Source organism: Malus sylvestris, chromosome 1 (assembly GCF_916048215.2).
Source record: "Malus sylvestris chromosome 1, drMalSylv7.2, whole genome shotgun sequence".
Classification (NCBI taxonomy): Eukaryota; Viridiplantae; Streptophyta; class Magnoliopsida; order Rosales; family Rosaceae; genus Malus; species Malus sylvestris.
Genome location: NC_062260.1, coordinates 5,963,411 through 5,986,249, shown reverse-complemented (window position 1 = coordinate 5,986,249; position 22,839 = coordinate 5,963,411). Strand labels below are relative to the sequence as shown.

General features: G+C 36.4%; 1 protein-coding gene and 1 pseudogene across 2 annotated transcripts; one reads left to right on the top strand and one right to left on the bottom strand.

Annotated features, from left to right (window-relative positions):
* Positions 1-18,902: 18,902 nt before the first annotated feature.
* Positions 18,903-19,262, top strand: LOC126632311 (uncharacterized protein At5g64816-like; annotated as a pseudogene).
* Positions 19,263-20,043: 781 nt separating this feature from the next.
* LOC126632206 (uncharacterized) lies at positions 20,044-21,125 on the bottom strand. 2 transcript variants are annotated; one of them, XM_050302535.1, is made up of 2 exons: positions 20,677-21,125; positions 20,044-20,465 (listed from the first exon to the last, which is right to left on the bottom strand). In XM_050302535.1, the coding sequence occupies exons 1-2, from the start codon at positions 20,946-20,948 to the stop codon at positions 20,228-20,230; spliced, it is 510 nt and encodes a 169-aa protein (XP_050158492.1). In that variant the 5' UTR covers positions 20,949-21,125; the 3' UTR covers positions 20,044-20,227. The 2 variants fall into 2 exon arrangements, with proteins under 2 accessions (XP_050158492.1, XP_050158580.1); XM_050302623.1 differs by having other exon boundaries at positions 20,044-20,459.
* Positions 21,126-22,839: the final 1,714 nt, after the last annotated feature.

Here is a 22,839-nt window from a genome sequence, read left to right as displayed (position 1 = left end):
CCTCTTGTTTTTCTACAATATGATGCGTTATCTAAGGTCATTTGTAACATACTTTGCACAAAAGTGTGAGACTTCTAGTATTTTGGTTTTACTGAAGTTTTTCTTGTTCGTGATATGCAAGTTCTTGACGATTTTTTAAACAAAAATCCAACATTCAAGTTTGGCTATAATGGTACATATTACTCGTTTATACAGGTTTATACAGGATTAAACTGGTGAAAACATTCATTAGATTTCTATAAACAAGATTCAACCGTTGATTATCAAACCACTTAGTGGTACATACTATGAAGGTCAAATTGGTAACATTCATCATATTTCTTTAGCAACCAAAAGCACTTGACAACTTCCGAGATGGCAACACAGCCCTTAGCATGTTGGAATTCATGGCCATTTTATGTGGCCACTCATCCAACTACAACTCATCCCACTACCACTCATCACACAACTCATCCCTCTAAACATTGTCTAACACTCAAACAAAGAAGCACATGATGAAGACACCAAAACATGAGTGTGGTAGGTTTTGATTTGTCAACTTGCCTATTCATTTGCCTATATAAGGAAGACCAAAGTGTAAGAAGATACCACATCAACAAGAGAGAAAAGAGAGGAAGAAGAGATGAGAGAATAGAGAGAGTTATCTTTGTACTCTTATTGTTCCAGATTATAAATGAAAGCACCAAAGCTGCCTCGAGGACGTACTCAAATCACACTGACTATAGAGGAACCTCGTAAATATTGCGTCTTGTTTCATTTATTCCACTGCACACACGGCCGATTTTACAACATGTTATCAGCACGATAATCTCTCGTGTCAGTGGAAAGCACAACGCCATAAATCTGGTGAAGCACTACCTTCCTCTCACCTCTGTCAGCTGGAATCTCACAGATAAGAAAATCTTTTCATTTCATCTTCAAATCTTTGTACTACTGATTTTCTTGAAGCAATTATATATCTTGTTATATGGTTGTATATCATCATTTGCAGAAGCAAAAGGGTACAGACTCAAAATTCGTAGAAAATCTGACGGCCATGTAAACAACCTCTGAACTCCAACTTGCCGACCTCAGATTGAAATACTTTCTTCATGAAATTTGTTCGCCAGCCCAGTATCTACAACATATCAAATTTTTAGAAAATTTTAGCAGTGCGATCATCACAAATGTTTGAAACACCAACCCAGTTTCCAATTCCGCAGAAAACTAAACAATCATCTTATGAGTACCGAAACTCCATTTTCGATAGCTCAGATCAAAATTGTTTCTTCACGAAAGTTGTTCGGTATCCTCTTATCCATATCATACTAAAATTTGAGCTAAATATAACGGTTTGATCTTCTCATAAGTTGCAGGCACTACTCTTGACTCCAAAACTTATGGGAACCATTTCAATTCTTTCGAAACTTACCTGAGGAGTGACATAAATTGAGACTTATTACTACTATCACTTCTTGGTTAACTAAAAGGACTTAAGAGTTGTAAAAATAAAATAAAATAAAGGGGATGAAACAAAAGGAAGTGGCATACAAAGAAAAAGAAAGGAAAACAAAAATGATGGAGACTTAATTATCACCCTTTTTCTATTATTGCTTTTATTTACCATGTCTAGAATTACCACCTATTGCTTTTATTTACTGTGGCTGGAATTACTGCCTCTTGCTTAAAGTTTTGATTTATTTATGTGAATGATGCTGAATTAAAGCCCTTGTCACACGCTTTATTTACTTAAAAGTAATTTATTTACTATGGTTGAAATTACCGCTTAATGATTTGATTTATTTATTGTACTTCTTTTTATTATGATGGCTATATACAAGATTTGAAGTTCCTTGATAAGATCAAACATGCAGTTTCTTGATCCTCAACATATAAAATGATTGGACCCAAAGTTCCATCATGTAAAAGGATTGGTCATGAAGTCCCTTGTTCTTCAAGATTGGAGATGAAGTTCCTTGATGAGTACTATAAGTTTGAAGTGCCGCAATGCCACAACTTAATTGTAATTAAGGCCATAAGAGTCTTAGTCCACAGATTATTAAAGAAGGACTAGAAATTCCTTGATTCATGTAAATTGATGATATAATCCATGTATATTTGCTGGAGAGTTTACATCTCAAAGTTTTGATGATTATTGCATGTCATTGGGCATTGATGTTGAACATCATGTTCCTCATGTTCATAATCAAAATGGTTTAGCAGAAGCATTTACTAAGCGTATGAAATTGATTACACGCGCTCTGCTCATGAAAACGAAACTGCCAGTTTCTACATAGGGACATGCCATTTTACATGATGTATTATTAAGTTCAGTTGAGACCTGTTGCCAACCATCAATACTTCTCAGTACAACTCGTGTTTGGGCACCAGCCAATCATTACATATTTATGAGTTTTTGATTGTGTTATTTAAGTGCCTATTGCACTACCACAACGTAATAAAATGAGGCATCAACGTAAATTGAGAATTTATGTTGGATTTGATTCACCATCTATCATTCAATATTTGGAACCCTTGACCGGGGATATGTTTAACACGTGGTTTGCGGATTGTCATTTTGATAAGTCAATTTTTCCCACCATTGGGTGGAGAAAAGACAGTTCCAGAAGAACGACGGGAATAAAAGACCGTCACAGAAGAACGACAAGAATTGTCATGGGATGTACCCATTTTGTCTTATTTTGAGTTATGAAGCAATCAATGTGAAAATGAGGTGAGGATAATTAAATGATGCAACGATATACCAATCAAATGCCAGATGCATTTAGTGATGTAATGAAAGTGATAAAATCATATATATTATATAACATCCCACATCGCCCAGGGGAGTGGATCATGTAAGCCTTATATGTATATTCTCATCTCTACCTAGCACGAGGCCTTTTAGGAGCTCACTGGCTTCGGGTTCCATCGGAACTCCGAAGTTAAGCAAGTAGCGCACAAGAGCACTCCCATGATGGGTGACCCACTAGGAAGTTCTCGTGTGAGTTCCCAGAAACAAAATCGTGAGGGCGTGGTCGGGGCCCAAAGCCGACAATATCGTGTTACGCCAGAGTCGAGCTCGGGATGTGGTGCGGGCCCGGGCCAGGATGTGACAACTTGGTATTAGAGCCAATCCCTAGTCGGAAGTGTGCCGACGAGCACGTCGGGCCCCTAAGGGGGTGGATTGTGACATCCCACATCACCCAGGGGAGTGGATCCTGTAAGCCTTATATGTATATTTCCATCTTTACCTAGCACGAGGCTTTTTGGGAGCTCACTGGCTTCAGGTTCCATTGGAACTCCGAAGTTAAGCGAGTTCGCATGAGAGCAATCCTAGGATAGGTGACCAACTGGTAAGTTCTCATGTGAGTTCCCAGAAACAAAACCATGAAGGTGTGGTTGGGGCCCAAAGCGGACAATATTGTGCTATGGCGGAGTCGAGCCCAGGATGTGTTAGGGGTCCGGGGCAGGATGTGACAATTTGGTATCAGAGCCAATCCCTGGCTGGAAGTGTGTCGACGATGATGGCGAGCCCCTAAGGGGGGTGGATTGTAACATCCCACATCGCCCAGGGGAGTGGATCCTCTATGCCTTATATGTATATTATCATCTCTACTTAGCACGAGGCCTTTTGGGAGCTCATTGGCTTCAGATTCTATCAGAACTCTGAAGTTAAGTGAGATCGCACGAGAGCAATCCCAAGATGGGTGACCCACTGGAAGTTCTCGTGTGAGTTCCCAAAAACAAAACCGTGAGGCTGTGGTTAGAGCCCAAAGCAGACAATATCGTGCTGCGGTGGAGTCAAGCCCGAGATGTGGTGGCGGCCCGGGCCGGGATGTGACAATTTGGTATTAGAGCCAATCCCTGGCCAGAAATGTGCCGACGAGGACGTCGGGCCCCTAAGGGGGCTAGATTGTGACATCCCACATCGCCCAAGGGAGTGGATCATGTAAGCCTTATATGTATATTTCCATCTCTACCTAGCACGAGGCCTTTTGGAAGCTCATTGGCTTCGAGTTTCGTAGGAACTCCGAAATTAAGCGAGAAAGGGGTCAAAGTATTCTCATGATGGGTGACCCACTGGGAAGTTCTGCTCGCGTAAGTTCCCAGAAACAAAACCGTGAGGGCGTGGTGGAGGCCCAAAGTAGACAATATCGTGCTACGGTGGAGTCAAGTTCGGGATGTGGTGAGGGCCTGGGCCGGGATGTGACATATTAGTTGCAAATGTGCCTACAATAATTGATTTCCTTATTGGAAAAAATAATGTGACAGCAAATGATTTATCTATTGCACACCTGAAGCATGGTAGACCTTCAGACTCCAAAGATTCAATCTTTCGAAAGAAGACGAATCTAAACTATTGCATTCTCGAAGCATAATTGTTGCATGCCGGAAGCATGACAGTCACCGCATAGATACACATCCCAGAAAGGACAATCCGCGGATATGGGAATGTTGATGTCTTGATGATAGGCATATAGGTTCTAATGACTCAACTCCCGGAAATAGAGATTAAAATCTAAGCTCTATAATGCTTAAGATGAGGTTATGATTCCCATTCTCTAAACAATGACTGTCCTGGAAGAGATAGTGTAATGCCCTTGAAGAGGTAATGGATATCCAAAGAAATAAAAAGCTTTTATGCATGCGCATGCACATGAGAATATGGGATCACGTATTGACGATAACCAATGGTAATTTTGGTTTTTACATGTAGCTACTAAATTCGTCAATGAGCTATGTTGATATTGAGTCTCGTTCTTTTTTTTTTACATCGACGAAAGGAAAATTATTGGCCAAAATGGAGAAAGACAATTCCATTACAATTTTGTAAGAACGTGGAAAAAATGGACCCATATATATGTATATAATACAAATAACCAAAAGATGTTGAACCAAGGAGGTTACATATGAGCATTTGTAATATAGTGAAATACACTCACATAATATGACACACAAGGTTACTAATTGAAACCTGAAATTATACTCCTGTAAATGAGTTCATATGAATGGAATTATATATGAAGGGTTGTGGGTCGCCCACATCATATCTCCATAATTAAATCCCTCAAGTATACATGGGAGCATATTGCTCTGTATAAGTTATAAAAGGAGAATGTGTCATAAAGTGTAGAAAATCCCTGAAGTATTCAAGTTGCTTGAAGTAACCTTCGGAAGGGTAAAGTATAAATTATGTAATTAATACCAATGGGTGGTATATATTGCCTTAGTGAGTACTATCATTATGATATTGCTGCAACACACTAAATCTCTTGCAAGAGTTGATGATATTAGATTGGAACTCTTGAATAGTCTAGAAATATTATAAAGTGTTGAAAGAAATATTGTCTCAAGCTACAGATCGAACAATATACAAACACAAATATTATCCATGATGTTTATGATATTAAGGAACCATATGGATTGAAGATTATGAGTTGAATACTCAATTGATTAACCAATATTTAGACACTAAGATCATTTATCTTCGTGAGGGTAAAAATGAATTGATATTTGGTCCAGAAGTACCACATCTTAGTGAAGTATCAGCTTTATTGTATTTAGCACAATATATTGGAATGAAAGAAGCTTATCTATTGATTTATATTCTTGGAACTGGAATATTTCATCATTTACTCATTTATTTATTGATTATGGAACCATAAATTTCCATGGGTTTCTATATCTAACAAGCTGGAATAAAAATTTTCAGGCATAAGGTAGGAAATTTTTATACATACATTACTTGGCAGAGCCCCAGAAGGATGAGGTACTAGAGACAGATCATGTGAAGCTTCAAGTACTTGGCAGAGCCCCAAAAGGGGGAGGCACTAGAGATTGATCATGTGACACCTCAGTACTTAGTGAAACTCCAGAATGAAGAGGCATCGGAGATTGATTATTTGGAGCCTCAATACTTGATAAAACTTCAGACAACGAAGGCAATTGGTGCCTTTGGAATAAGGCCACAAACCTCTGATGGTCACTTTGGATCCAACTTTTGGATTCCTGCAGCTGGTTAAGCTTTCTTTTCATGCTCGTTGAGTAATTATTTGCAAGTATGTGCAACTCTCTATTTTTGTTCTTGAACCCTCTGATCTCTTGTCTAAGACTTGCCACCTCAGCCATTAATGATTCGACTTGGTCAGTTTGAGCAAGTAGATGTTGCCCCATATTGGATGTAGAGCTCGCACACTGAACATTGAAAGCTAGAGAGTCTTGAACAACCAATTCATCGGACCGTTTTGAAAGTATCATGTTATCCTTGGGAGTGAGAAGATTCCCAGCTACCACTGTAGCAGTTATGTCATTCTTCATCACAAAGTCCCTAACCATAAGAGGACCATTAGTGAATAAGAAGGATGGGGCCCATATATTGTCTTGAGGAGACATGTTTACATCTTCCACAACATTCAAATTGAAACGAAGATCAGATGGGCAAGCCATTTTCAAAAATGATAAAGGAAAATGAGGTTAGATAAATTGAAATCTTAGAAATGCAAAAACGGAAAATTTCTACAGACAGCAACTTTTCAAGCGTGCATTTTGAACACTATTGATGCCTCTATAAAAGAAAAGGTAACAGGTCCACTTATTAAAAAATCAAAGAGGCATCGCTCTCCGAATTTCAAAAGCCGGATTTTCTTGAATAAAGTTTGTTGACACTTTTCAAACGCAATCTCAACTTTTCGAATATCTTGGGTAAATTTGTCAAAGATCTCTAAAAAAGTTGAAACGCGTGAATTTTACAGTTCCAATTACACCATTGTTGCTAACAAGAGTAAAGGAACAATACCACTACTTGTTTAAATCCTTATATATGTCGACCTTCGTCCTCCATTGCAAAGCAAACCTGCAAGAATTTTAGAATCATTCTGCCAAAGACATCTATATGCATAATCAAGGAAAGTTTCAAGTCTATTAAAATAATCTTCTAATGACCTCCCAGATTGCATCCAAGATTTATCAACTAGCTGCATGGAACATAGTTCTTCAACATATGGTGCACAAATTTCTTCATATTTCCTTAAAAATGATAAAAATAAACAAAATAAAACCACATCAAAAATTACAAAAAACATGTCATTTGTAACATATAATTCTACTACTCTTTGCCTATTTGTAATCAAACCAACGAAGCAGTAATTGCATTCGTATTTGCTTAGACTATAGATTCAAATTGTTGCCTCTCTGTTTTCAAAGAAAAGATTGAAATCATATAGGTTATACAAAGTGCACACTTTAAATCAACAATTCAATTATACAAATTTTCCAATTGCACAAATTATACAAACTACTCACTTTAAATCAATACTACAATAATTTAATTATACAAACTTACAAACTGCACAGTGTGCACTGCTACAGTACTACTACGAAGTAGATTATCAGTTAGATTACAAACCTGCTAATTGGATATGCGAGAGGGTGAGACCGTGGAAATTTGGAATTGCGGACAATGCGATTATTGCATCTATGAGTTTGGTTAAGTTGATGATTAAAAGTACTTGGTTGCAGCCGGACGTCTAACAGACAATCATAATAAAGAAAGAACAAACCCTACAACTTGAATTGAATTTTTCTTACTAAGTTATCTAATGACATAGAATTGGATTGATATGGTGAAGTTGGATCTAGTGTTTCAAACCATTGTTTTTAGAAATTATTTACACAAATTCTCTTTTTAATTTACTACACTTTAGAATACTTGATCTTAAATCAACTTCTCTTTGGTTAATTATTTGAATTTCGTAGTTTAGTTGTTTTTGTTATTTTTATTCTTGTAGGTACTGCATAATTGGACTTAATTAGGTGACTTTACAAGTCTTTATGGGTATGACACTCATATTTGGTTGCTATACTATCATATCGATTCATGCACTTGCATGAAATATAATTTGTTCATCAAGTTTCTGGTGCCGTTGCCAGGGATTTGTCTTAAAGTCCTATCTAACTATTTCTAGTTGTGTGTCCCCTGAATTTGTTTATTCTATTTTTTTTTTCTAAATTTATTTGTTTTGTAGTAGTGAATGTAAGGTCGTCGATCGCTTTTATTGATCAAATGCTTGAACGCTTAGCCGGTCATTCTTACTATTGTTTTCTTGATCATTTTTCAGGGTATAATCAAATACCAATTGCACCTGAAGATCAAGAGAAGAAGACATTTACATGCCTATTTGGTACTTTCGCATATCGCAGGATACCCTTTGGCCTATGTAATGCCCCTGTCATCTTCCAAAGATGTATGATGTCAATTTTCTCTAACATGATTGAAAGACGTATCGAGGTATTTATGGATGATTTTTTTTTTTGGCACTTCATTTGATAATTGCCTTGATAATTTTATCTTAGTGCTTAAAAGATGTGTTGAGACAAATCTAACCTTAAGCTGGGAAAAGAGCAACTTCATGGTAAGGCAAGGTATTGTTCTAGGCCATGTTATTTCTAATAACGGTATTGAAGTAGACAAGGCAATAATTGATTTAATTGCTAAGTTGTCGCCTCCCATATGATTTCTATTAAGGATGTGCAAAGTTTTCTTGGTCCTGTAGGTTTTTATAGGCGTTTCATCCAAGATTTCTCAAAAATTAGTCGTCCCCTATGTAATCTCTTAGCCAAGGATACTATTTTGTAATATTGACAAAAGCTGCCATGATGTTTTTGATACTTTGAAGAAAGAAATTAACACCGGCTCCTATTATTATGTCATCCAATTGGTCTCTTCCTTTTGAATTAATGTGTGATGCATCTGATTACGCTATTGGTGTGGTTCTTGGACAACATGTAAGTAACTTGCCTCATGTTATTTATTATGCTAGTTGCACATTGAATGATGCTCAGTTAAATTATTCCACCACAGAAAAAGAACTATTGGCAGTTGTCCTTGCTTTGGAAAAGTTTCGCTCTTATTTAATTGGGTCAAAGGTTATTGTATATTTTGATCATGCTGCTCTTAAGTATTTGCTAACAAAAAAAGATGCCAAGCCTTGATTGATTAGGTGGATTTTATTGTTGCAAGAGTTTAATTTAGAAATCAGGGAAAAAAAAGAGCGAAAACGTGGTGGCGAACCACTTTTCTCGTCTAATGGAAGCAGATGGCCAGGAAGTGCAAAATTAAGATGGTGTCGCACCCATTCTTGAAGTTTTTCTTGACGAGCAACTCTTTTCAGTCCATGGAGAAGAGCCTTGGTATCAGATATTGTTAATTACTTAGCTAGTAATATTATCTGTTCTAATCTAACCTCGCAGGAAAAGAAGAAATTTCTATCTATGGTTAAACATTATTTTTGGGATGACCCTTGGTTATTTAAAAATTGTCTTGATCAAATAATAAGGCGTTATGCTTCACAAAGTGAGCATCAGAGTATCCTAGAATTCAGCCATGAATTTAATTACGAAGGACACTTTGGTGCCAAAAAGATAACTTTTAAGGTTTTGCAATTTGATTTCTTTTGGTCTACGTTATTCAAAGATTCATATAATTTTTGTGATAGGTGCCAACAATCAGGAAATATAAGCAAGAGGAATGAGATGTCGCTCACCAACAATTTGGTGGTAGAATTATTTGATGTTTGGCGATGTATATGATGTGCTAAATCATTCTACCTTTAGTAAAGGGTTGCCTAGGAGGTTTGTTTATCACACTTCTACTCATTCATTTTGCCATATCTCAAGTGTTTTGGCGGATAAAGTGTCCATGTTCGGATGATGTGGAGAAATAGTGGGGACTACCCTTGTGAGATTTTGAGTCTATGCTTTTGTTGAGAGTGTTTGATTGTTTCTACTCTTAAACACTTTTTTTTAATTCTTTCATTGAATTTTATGATCTCATAAACACTAATTTGCATTGGATACTAAATAACTTTTCTCTTTGTTGGGTATTTTTGCCATTGGGTTAGATGGAACTATAGAGATGAAGTTAGGCTATGCATGTTTCCACCACTAAATGACCTAGCCTTACATTACAACCATAGCACAGACCTAATGGATTTATGGGGAAGCCTTGCTTAATGGTGAAGATAAATACCTATGTTCTTAGTATTTGATTCCTTTCATGAGATCTATTTTTAGAAATTGCCGTTCTTTTTAATATTACTCATATGTGAATATATTTTGATTCCCTTTACATAACTTCATTACATATGCTTGTTAAGAGTGAAAGCCTAGGTTTCGAGAGAAAATTGAGAGATATCCAAATGAGAATTAGAGTCAAGGCGAATTTGTACACACACTGAATGGCTTGAGTGCTTGAGATGCCGGCTACATATTTTTTCATGTGGTGTACTGGCTTTTAAAGGCATAAATTTAGTTTTGGAAGTGTGATTGACATACGCTGGTTTTCATTAATTTATGGAAGTGATGTCTTTAACAACTTTGTTTTGTAGTAAAACATTTGTGGGTAACATAAATTGTAAACCCTTAGGAGACACAACTCCTCCAACTAGGGACACCTAGGGGTTTAAAGGCTTGTGGCACATGCTGAGTGCCATCGTGATTCCCTACAAAAGTGGCTTAGATTAACTTCTTCTTTTTGTTTTTTTAGTTTTTAGTTGTGTTGTGTTTCAATTTTGCTCGAGGACTAGCAAAAGATAAGTTTGGGAGTATTTGATAACACAATATTTATACATTTATATTGCCCTTATTTCCTAAGTTTTGTTCTATGTTTTCTTGTGAAATTGGTTGTTTGATGTGTCTAGTGCGTATTTTGTAGACAATGGACCGTAGAGAAGACTTTGGAGTCTTTTGGTGATTTTAAGGCTAAAAAGGAACAAATCTGGGAAGAACTGAAGTCAAGAAGTATTCCAAAGATCATCAGATGCTAATTTGTTCAATCTGTAATTTAATGGTTGATGTTTGGAAATTATAACTGGAGTTGGAAGGTGCTGCGCAAAACTATCATTTTCGTTGGGTGGTTAGAAATTCATCAGGATGAACTGGGTGTTGTGCCACATAAGTACGGAAATCTCTAGATGTCTAGTTTCGGCAGAATTTTACAGATCGTGATTCTGATGCTTCTAGAAGAAATTATACATGTTTTAGTACGAGAAGGTCAGTTTAGGAATTGTACGGGATTTTGAATAATTGAAGTTTAGTTTGATTTAGGAAACCGAAGTCTAATAATATTGGGACTCCAATTGGGCTGGAATTCAACAATGCGGAAAAGGCTAACCTAAACTCTATTTTTCCTTTTATGTTTATTTAAACGAGGATGAGCAGCAGCATTGTAGAGGGGGGACCGACTTCATCAAATTGTTTTTAGACTATTGACCTAAGGAGGAAGCCAAATGCCAAGGGTTCTGTAAGGGTTTTTTAATATCTTTTTCAGACTTTGTACTTATGATTTTCATAACTATGACTTTCTATAATGTGATGGTTATGGGTAACTAAATTCTTTACTAGGGATCCGATGTAGCCTTCATGATGATTCTATGTCTTTGTTAACTTTATTCTTTTATCAATTCAAAGGTTTCTAGTTTCATTTATTATGCTTAAATCATTCTTTATGTTCATGTTATTGTTTAACTACCTTTAATAAGAAATTTTAGATGTATGAGACAAGGTTATAGTAGATGCCATATGCTAGCCTTGAGATAGCTATATTGGATGAATGAATTGTTGTTGATGTAGATGCGACACTTTTTGGTTTTCTTTGTTCTTCTTGTACTTAATGGATTTTCGATTATTGGCTTAGACTAGACGCCATGGTTAAGTTGATGATTAAAAGTAATTGGTTACACCCGGATACCTAACAGACAATCATAATAAAGAAAGAACGAACCCTAGAACCTGAATTGAATTGTTCTTACTAAGTTATCTAATGACATAGAATTGGATTGATATGGTGAAGTCAGATACCTAGTGTTTCAACCATTGTTTGTAGAAATTATTTACACAAATTTTTTTTTTAATTTACTACACTTTAGAATACTTGATCTTAAATCAACTTCTCTTTGGTTAATTATTTGAATTTTGTAGTTTAGTTGTTTTCATTATTTTTATTCTCGTGGGTACTGCATAATTGGACTTAATTAGGTGACTATACAAATCTTTGTGGATACAACACTCATATTTGCTTGTTATACTATCATATCGTTTCCTGCACTTGCGAGATATATAATTTGTTCATCAATCCTATAAGTCTTGGAGTCTCTGCAATCTAAGGATAGGTGTGTGCCACAAGTAATCACAACTCCTCAGATGATGTAATATCTACTTACTAGATATCTTCTAGGATTCTCTCAGCTTAGAACGAGGATTCTATCTAAAAAGGTCTCTCTCCCATGGTATAAATACACTTACCTAGGGTTCATATATGGTAACACAATCTATAAACTTCAATTCTATTGCCTATTTCTTGGGTCTAAAAATCATTCACTAACTTTATTGTCAGAGAGTATTTGGCCAACACACCCCTTAGTCCAAGGTTTACTCACAGTTGTTTTACTGTTTTTCAAGTTGCTTAGGTCTACTCGAATTTGTGCTCAACCCCTGTCCACAGAGGTGCGTGAATTGGGTTCCAACACCATCTTTTGAGATTTGGGTTTCAATGAAGACCATCCGGCTATGATCCTGGTCCATCATCAATTGTGAAAAGTAGACTAGTCGAGGTTGAAGTAAAGTAGATGAGTCAAGGTCGAAGCGAAGCAGATGAGTCCTTGGTCGAAGAAAAGCACAGTTTTAGTCAGTCATGTGCTTTTCAGAGGCTTCAGCTAAGACCCTCTGGTGAAGGTTTTAGTCAGGGCGAGTCCTCTGTAGTCCCACTAAACTTTAGTCATCTTTATGTATAATCTCGTTTGGATGTTTAGAAATTTAATACTATGGTTTAGTTAATTTATTAGTAATAATTACACGCCTACGTTTATCATCTTTTTAATTTTGATATATAATTCAATTACCAATGAAAATTCACCTTCGCCAATATATATGAAATTTCACCATTGCAAATATATATTCTTGACAAAGCTTCATTTCAAAAATATATATTCCCGATGAAACTTGCCATTGCAAATATGTAACTGACAAAGCTTCACCATCGGAAGTACATATTTTCGAAGACACTTGAACATCGCAAATATGTTTTTGTGCCTATTTTAACAAGTTGTTACGTATTTTTGACAACCTGGAATTATCAGTAATCATAATTGTGACAATTTTCCACTCTCATAAATAAAGATTATTTTGTTAGAAAAAGATTTTCCAACACAGTTGTTTGGTCGAAAAAAAATTATTGCAAAAAATATATGTCGTCGTTTGGAAAATAATTTCGACAACTATATAAATATTTATGATCACATTTCCATCTCATAATACAATAAATTTGTCATTTTGAAAATGCATTTCTTACACAAAGATAACTAGTAACAACGAGTCGTGTGCGTAAAAAATGAAGTATTTTTACGGCTAATCGGAATTAAAATATTTTCAATAGGACAATTTCCGACGCCCAACGAGGGCCTTTTTTTTGTCAAAAATATGTATTTGTGATGACGAAATGCCTTTTTCGACGGTATTTGACCCTTGCTAGTGGCACTTCATTTTGTAGTTGGTGCTCAATAGAGAGTGAGTTCACTAAGCACAATTAATCAAAATTTCTTGTATTCATGTCATATGAAAGCTCAATAGTTGTGATAATGCAAAGTAGTCATTTGACATATGACATAAGACACTACTGTTGTCTTGTGGATGCGTCATTGGTCGTTGGCTATATGTGATAGGAGCATATTTATGCGACTTACTCGTGCATTTACATTGTGTTTCCTTAGTTATTTTAGTGTTTAAAGTCACTTTTGTGTGTTTTCAGATTCCAAAGCCGAAGTGTGCAAAATGATGTAATTTGGAGCCTTTTGGAGCAAAATGAATGGATGAATTGAAGACTTGAAGAAATTAGGATTCCTAATCAACCAAGGATTCCTAATCGACCAAGGATTCCTAATCAACGAAGGATTCCTAATTGAAGATGGATTCCTAATCACATGAGGATTCCTAGAAGAACAAGGATTCCTACTCCAACAAGGATTCCTACTTGAAGTAGGAAAGTTAAGCCAAGGTTTCCTATTTTGGTTTGACCTTTCCTAATTCTAAAAGTACTCATGTTCCAGCCACTTTGAGGACTACATATGCATTTGAGGACACAAAACAAAGGCCCTAGAACTCTTAGGGACCTTTGCCGCACCTTTCCCAATCCTCCATCCCCTTGCCGTGCAAGGGATCCACTTCCCCTTCAGTTTTAGGACATCAAACCTTTCCCTAAACCTTTCCCACATCACAGCCGCATTCCCTTGACCTTTCCTCTTCCTTGCCGTGCAAGGGAGAGTGATTCTTTCCTATTTTCTGAATTAAAACACATTCCTTTTGTGTTTCATACCCTAGCCGCACCTTTTAGCTAATTTCCCTTAAGTTTCTGATTTTGTTTCCTAATTCTAGAAGCCTTAGACTTAATTTCTGTTTACCTAATTAACCTAGGGTTTTAATTTCCAAAACCCTTTAAAATAAACTCCTCTTTTGCAGCCACAAAACATCCAGAAAATAACCATTCACGCCAGAAACATCCTACCACATTCAGCCGCACCATTCTACCACCATTCACCCAATTTTCTGCCACAAATCACCCCTAGCCACATCACCCATCAACCCTAAACACTTCCATACGTCCCCCATCCATTCTACATCATTCAATAACCCAAAAACCTTCCCATAGTCTCTGTGCCGCAACAAAGGAGAGGAAGAAGAAGTACTTGAAGATTCTAGCCGTTCAATATCGAATCGTTGGAATATTTAGGTGTTCTCTTTCTTATATTTACAATGTATAAATCTGTTTTCCTTTGTTTTGTGAACATGAGGAACTAAGCCTTTTGGCTAGGGGGTTATTCAATACCATGATTATGCTTGCAAGATGAATTGAGTACGTCTAATTGTTATTTCATGAATTGTGAATGCAATTTGCTTAACCGTTTGATTGATGACTTATTTTTTTGTGTTAATTAAGGTGGCCAACTTAGTTTTCATGCAGGAATTTGAAGCTAAAACATAAGGAAGTTTCACCTAATAGTTACAACTTTATGTTTGCAAGTAGTGGAGGTCGCTTATAAACGATCGTGTTAAGTGAATTCTTGGCAAACGTTTCATGCTTTTCATAGTAACAATTGCCTCGTCAATGCTTATAGTTTTCATGAAGCTTAATGATCTTTGATTGTACCTTTATTGTGCTTTTCACGTAAGGGACTTTTAGAGAATGTTTTGAGTTGTTGCATGTGCATTCCCATCCAATTCACTAACTGTAGGAAAACTTGAAGGTTAAAAAAGTGCTATCACAGTTAACCTAGGGCGTTGAGATTCATAATTCATTGAAAGAAGCAATTGGAAATCAAAGTTGAATGCAAGTGTATCATGTGTGGAGAAGAACCCTCTAGTTGATCTATCACCCATCAATTTACTTAACTTTGTCTAAAAATCTGTTTACTTTGTTCTTGTTTTGTTTTATTTATTTTCGTCCAAAATCAACCCCATCTTATTTCTTTGAGTCATATTAACTAGAACTTGTCTTAGAATATGTTTTTAGGTGTTTTAGGTCATTAGAAAACCAAAATTCGTCCAAGTTGTGTTAGAGTCCCAAAACTGCCCAGAAAGTGGTTTTTAGGCAGTTTTGAGTGTTTGTTTGCTGTTTTGAGTCTTTTGGTTTGTTTTAGTGTTTTAGAGTTTAGTTTTGCATTCTTTGAGTCTAGTTTAGTATTTTAAACTTTGTTTTACAGATTTGAGTCAGTTTAGAGTGTTTTAGCAATCCCTCCTAATCCCCGGTTTAAGAACGATCCCTACTTATCCATACTACAATTGTCAACAAGAGGGTTAATTTGTGTGTTTAGTTATTTTACGCATCAATATGAATCCTAAAATGCCATTGCGCTCGGTTCTATGTCACAACTTCCGTTAGATCCAAGTACTCTAAGTATTTTCTTAGAGTTTCTTCCAAAGTCTTCCGAGATCTTCCTCTACTCTTTCGGCCCTGAACCTCAATCCCATAATCCCATCTTCTAACCGGAGCGTCAGTAGGCATTCGTTTCACATGTTCAAACCACCATAACCGATTTTCTCTCATCGTTCCTTCAATTTCGGCTACTCCTACTTTACCTCGGATATCCTCATTCCTAATCTTATCATTTATCATGTACGTATTGATGCTTCACTGCCCAACATTTTGTGCCATAAAGCATTGATGGCCTTATTGTTGTCTTATAAAATTTTCCCATGAGCTTTAGTGGCATACAATGGTCACACAAGCCGAATGTACTCTTCCATAATTTCGTTCAGGATTCATTATCATAAGGATTCAACGTAAAATAGGGGTGTCGGCTATCGACTACCTGACTCCCTCCCCCCAGTGGTGGAGCCAAGATCTTACATCACGGGGGGCCTTTCACAAATATGAAACTTTATTTTTTAATGCCTAATATATGAGATAGATTGTTTGTATTTCGATTTATTTATCTCAACTCAGAAAAATATCATACCGCATCAACCATTAGGTTAATATGCAAGATAGAGGTAGATTATACTCATACCGCATCAACCATATAGTCACATAATCCAACTAATATTTAAGAGCAGATGGACTAGAAGTTCAAGCCAACAAAGAAAATATCATCCAATATTCTTAGAGTAAGTGATAAATCCTGACAATTAGATTCAATTACCACGGTCAAAAATTTCGACCTAAATTAATCTCCTCCGCCCAAAGATGAACGTGAAGTAATTAACAAGTTGAAGAAGCTACATCATTATAACTAGAATAAGAGAATCACAAATCCATGAATTTCAAGATTGCAACTAAACTTACCAAAAATAAAAGGAGGCTATGCTATATCTTATACATAGAAAAGGGAAAAAAAATTGCAGGATAGGCCCCATGACTACCGTTGTTCTTTAGTGGCTCCGCCACTGCCTCCCCCTCCTCCTTTATTCGGGTTTGGGATCGACAATGTAAGATAAACTTACACAGACGAAGTTTATTTTCTATACGACTAAGTTGTCGGTAAACTGTTAAAACCCCTATAGATGCCATAATATTAAAGTGGAAACAAAAATAAATAAATAAATAAGAACTTAATCATAATATCATCAGGTATGCTTCCTGAACCCAGAACCGTCTTCTAAACCCTAAAAAAAAAAACCCAAAAAAACAATATTATCTACCACTTTGAACAATTAAAATTTTATTTTCAATTCATATTACAACTTCCCGTCTAAGTCTCAACAATTTTGAATAATTCATCATTCTCATGGTTCTGATAAGATATGTTTGCTCTGCTTAAAATATGGCAAGAAAATATGTCCCTCTGGCTCTCTGGGAGTTTTTATTTCTTTCCATTTATTTTTTTGATACTTGTTAATAGGTGTGTTGAATTGGTAAAGGAAAAACATCTGCTTGTTAATTGGTGTGTGAATTGGTAAAGGAAAAACATCTGCTATGGAGATCGAATTGCATTGCTTTATTGCATAAATAATATTATGGTTCTGGGTTTAAACCCCAGAAAACTTTTGTGTCAGTGTGTGAATTTTGGTTTGTTTCTCTCTGTGTGGATAATGAGAGAGAGAGAGAGAGAGAGAGAGATTTCAAACTATTCACATTACGATAGTCGGTATAATGTTCCTTAACCACACCATTTTAAGCTTTTCACTGATCCTGTTTGATCATGCCAGTTGTTTCCGTTTGATTTATTCATTCAATGGCTGGAAATAAAGATAGGTGTGTGAGAAGCTAAAAGGCGTACATGAAAATCACCTCCCCAATGATATACTGCAGAAAGTTTCAACTGTGATGGTTGGCTCTTAGCAGTCGTGTTGAGGTTAACCAGTGAATTGATTTCCTTATCGCATTTCCTGTTGAAATCTCATTGGTGAAATTAAACTTCTGTTTACAGTTTTCTTGCTCCCTCTTTCGGGGAAAAAATCGTTTTTACATGTAGCTCGAGGTTCTTTCACCATGTCCTAAATTTCTTGACTTCAGTTACATATATATTGGTTTTAGTTAGGCCAAAAGTGACATTTGGAAATTTTTTATAAAGAATGCGCATACGAACAATCTAATGATGACTAAATGTGAACTAAGTTTTTTTGTATTTCGTATGTATGGCGGATCCAAGATTTCAAGATCCGGGGGTCCCAAGATGAAAGTTCAAAAAAAAAAAAATATTAGACTAGTTTGTTCCATATCACTATTTTTTATTGAATTTGGTTCATTGAATAATCAAAATTAATCAACCACATTAAGTGGCTTAGTGGTAAGGGCACAAATTTCAGCTCTCAAAATACAAAAACAGGGAGGTCCAGGGTTCCAGGCTCCAAGCTGGTGAGTCTGCTTGACTGTGGCTAAGAGAAAGTTTAAAATGCCTATGTGAGTCTTCTAGGCCCCTAGAAGGAGTGGATCTTAAATGAATGTGGAAGAAATAAAATTAGGCAGCTAGAGGTGGTGGAACAGCAACAGCAAATGGTGCTGGGGGATGGGGTAACTCGAGTTTAAAGTTAGGAGGTTGCGACGATTTGGGGTTACGAGTTCTTAAATATAATTTGGGGATACTGGAAAGGACTGGGATTTGGGAATCTCGGGATCTGTATAAAAAACAGAGATATTTTAGTTTTTAAATCTTTTATAATTACCTAGCTAAAAAATGTTGTCGTTTCGGCTAGGTCTTTTAAAACAAAAATTAGAAACCTCTTCTTCTTCGTGATGAGCATTGTTGCATGCACATCCATGGAGGCAACAAGCCTCTCCGCTGCACTTGCCCAAATTGTTGGAGGGTCCCGAAGGTCGATCATAAGTGTTTCTTTGGGCTTCCAGAGGGTCCCGGGACCTCCTGGGTCCTTATATGGATCCGCCCACGTGTATGTTAAAGACTGCTAAAGAAGAGAATGGCCTTGAATTGATGATGGTGGAAGTGTGGTAGTCCCTTTTAGCAGCTATCCCTGTGGTGGTTGCAGGACAAGCATTTTGAGTGAAGAAAAGGCGTGCTGAAGAAGAGAGATTAATGAGTGCTAGGGGGAGAGAGGAGTTCTTGATGAGTTTTTCGTCTGTGAAAGGGTGTGTACATCAAAGAGAATGCTGAAAAAGGTTGGTGCTTTTTCGAAGTATCCAATTCCTGATAGTTGTGTTACTGTGTGCGGTGTATCTGGATGCATGTGCACGCATTGTTTGCGTAAACCAACATCAAGTACCTAACTGGAATGACATCTGCCTTTGGAGATGCCAGAATGAATGTCCTAAACTTTGTTCTTCCAGTTCTTCTTAGTAGCTTCAATCTAAAAAGGAAATGCGTATTAGAAGTTGAGTTACTTAGTGTCAGCTACTGCCCTTTCGTGAAAAATATTCGGAGAATGTGATTGTAATTGACTTGGTATCTATTTTAAGATCACTAGCATGGACTAATAATTTTTGCTTTATCGCTCAAGCTTCGTTCGTTGGCTTTTCACATTACTTTGCAATGTCCTTTTCTGTTCAACATATTCCCTCTGTTTAAGCGTGCAACTGATGTGGATTTAGGTATTTGGAGAAGCTGTCATGCATCGCTTGGTATTGTGCTTGAGTAGCAATAGCAGACAGCTAAAGCGGGTGTAACTTGATCTCAGGTACACAAGCATATAAGTGCCAATGTTTATGCATCGCTTAGGATTAGAGGACAGTGAGTGGCTTATCCCTTAGTTTTTTCTGTTTTTAATTTTTTGTTTGCACACCGATAATGGAATTAATGAAATTCTTGTTCTCGGGGGATGTAATTAGGATAACTTCTCAATTGAAGACATGAATCTCTTGATTTCCCAAAATGCACCAGCAGGCAATGCGAAATTTTGGACTTCCGCTGGGAAATAACACTGAACTTAGAAGATTTTATCCTAACTTTTAATTTCTTTTTGTTACAAGGGAAGACAAACGAACTTTTGATCTGGTCTAATCCTAACGCATTTCCACCCACCTACTCTCACCACTTGGCCGTCAACTAATAGACTCCGATTGGGGTGGCTGTGTTTGATGACTTACATGATTAGGATGGTCAATGGTTCGACCTTTCGATATAACAAACAAATGAAAGAAGGTTATTATTCATCAATGGATCGAATAGCTTCCCATGAGATCACTGATTGCTGAAGTATAAAACCGAATCAATGCATATTTATACAAGTTTACAATGAATGATAGAAATGTTTAAGCCAAAAACGCCTTAACTAGACTAATTTAAGCATTAAACAAAAATGATTATTAAAGCTCTGCATGAGCAGCAGGAGTCTCTTCATGCGGAGAGGCCACCGTCTCCTTTACCTTTTCTTCTGTCTTATGCACCGTCTCTCTCACAGCTTCGCCCGCAGATATAGCCGATTCCTCCACTGTCTGTTTGCTTGTTTTGAAACTCTTCTGTGCTGCCTCTTTCACTTTTTCTCTCATCCCTTGATCATCGCCTTCGCTTCCCTTTGCATTTGCTTTGTCTCTGCCCCTGAAACTGATAAAAACTTCACAAACCCCCTTTGTTTTCTATTTTTCTTTAGTTTGGATCATAACAAGATTTGGAACCTCTTTCAACATTATATTGAAAAATATCATTTTGTATAAAACTTTTCGAGAATCGCTGGAGAAAAGGAAAATAGGTTATGTTTGGGAAGATTGGATAATAATGATAGAAAGCATTGGATATTAAAAGTTACTAAACTTACTCTAAATTTGGAGGGGAAAATTGCAACTGCATGTCGTTTATGATGGTTTTAACTTTGTCCCATGCATTTTGATGAGACTTTTGGAGGACAGATATTGTATCATAGAGCATAGACATTGTATCTTGCATTGTTCTTCCAAAAACAGTTTGCTGATCTGCTTCCTCATTCTTTTCAACCTCCGGTTGCGCTTCCCCAATCATTTTTGGAATCTGGAGCGAGACGATGATGAACCAGAAAAGAAAGAGTGCTGTTCTTCTGCTAAATCTGTCCATGCTACCAAAATAATAGGAGATCAATTGGGTTGTTTGAGATCTGAACTTTTTCTAGGCTTGTAGCTGATATTTACGCTAACGTGGGGTTAGTTTCTTGCATGTAGGATTCCACATTTGAACTTGTCAATCATGGTTGACATGTAATAATACGACAGTAATTTAGCATTAGTAATTTATGGCTTGCAATTTAAATTGACTTTGTGAAAGAATGTCAGCTACAAATTATAACTAATCTTCTGGATCTCTACCATATTATTCTGATCCAAGTCCCATTGTGAAGTCTCATTGTAATGGATTTAATGTTTTTTGCTCCTCCCTTTCGGAGCCTAAACTTTGAATTGTGTCCAAATGCGATGCTTGAACTAATAATAGTAGTACTAAAGTATCAAATGAAACTTGGAACTGCAAACGTGTGTGTTGTTAAATTAGTTAGAACGTCTATGCTCCCCACTATTCACCCGAGTTTGAATTTGGATCCTTGAACATTTACCTACTTTGGTGTTAAAAAAATATTTTCAAAACAAAACAATCAAATTTGAAAAGTGATAGACCAACGCCGATCCGACCAATGAAAGCTAATGATATCTCAGTGGAGTTGAACAAACCGTCAATGCTGTTACAAAATTTAATTTTGCGGTACCTTTTTGAAGGTATAGAGGTCTCCATTTGGTTTTAAACGTTAATACTCCCTAGCTAACTCATAGGGCCATTTGGTGGGCAGGATGAGAATGGGTTTTAGGGAAAATTTGATTGGCAGGGATATGTAAGACAAAACTTATAACTCATGTATAAGGATAAGTTAGATATCTCACTCTATTATAGATTAATAACTCATCATGTCCAGTTCTGTCCATTTCACATTTTGACACAACAAACAAATGACTGAACTCAAGTCCATTTTAATTGGTCAAAAACATATCCCAACCAGCCCACCTCGTAAAAGACTTTAGAAACATGTTCTAAAGGCTTGAATGTCAATTCAAATTGAAAAGAGATTTTTCATATGAAGTGGGAAGTGGGGCCTCTTAACAAAGATTGTAAACCAAGTGATACATAATTTTGAATGGCTTCAGTACCAATTCAGAAAGGGTGTGTAAACCAAATGATACATAGTTTCGAATGGCTTCAATACCGACTCAGAAAGGACACCTAATCATTTAAATAGAGATGATTTCTGGAAGAAATAATTACTACAATTCATTCTCTACATCCTCCATTTATTTTCAAAGACAATAAACTCTAGAAACTAAATTTTGCAACTTTAATCTCTAGAAACCTTTGAGCTCTTATTGTTTGTTTCAACTTATAATAAGTGATATATAAGTGAAATGCATTTATCTATCAATGAATCAAGGTACGTTGCATATTGTCCACGATATTTATAATTAATGTTAGTAGCAATTGCTAACTATTCTGAGCAATCGGTAATTTGCATACTTTATACCTCATATTATATATATAATCACATGCTGAGCAGATTTCCTTTAACATAACCATGCATAATTCTTCTAATAATTTTCAAATAGTTATTGTGGAGCAAAAATAATCACAAAAATTCAGAAGACGACACATGACCTTCTCCCAAAGAAGACAAGATTGCCCTCCTTAGATGGACAAGGCTCTCAAATATTCCCACGCGCAGCTCAATATCCCTGGAGGCTCAAGTAGCTGCCTACGACTCCATCAAGTTCATCTGATGGTGCCATGGAAAAGTCAAAGGAATTAAAGAAGGATTAATCACCTAACCCTATCTTTAATGCATTCCTGATTGAAGAACAACTCAAACACCTAAGGAATCTTCATCACCATCAATCGAGGATACTTACTTGATAACTCTAAGATATTATCTCCTAACTAATATCTCAAAATTGTTCCTTCCTCATCCATCCAG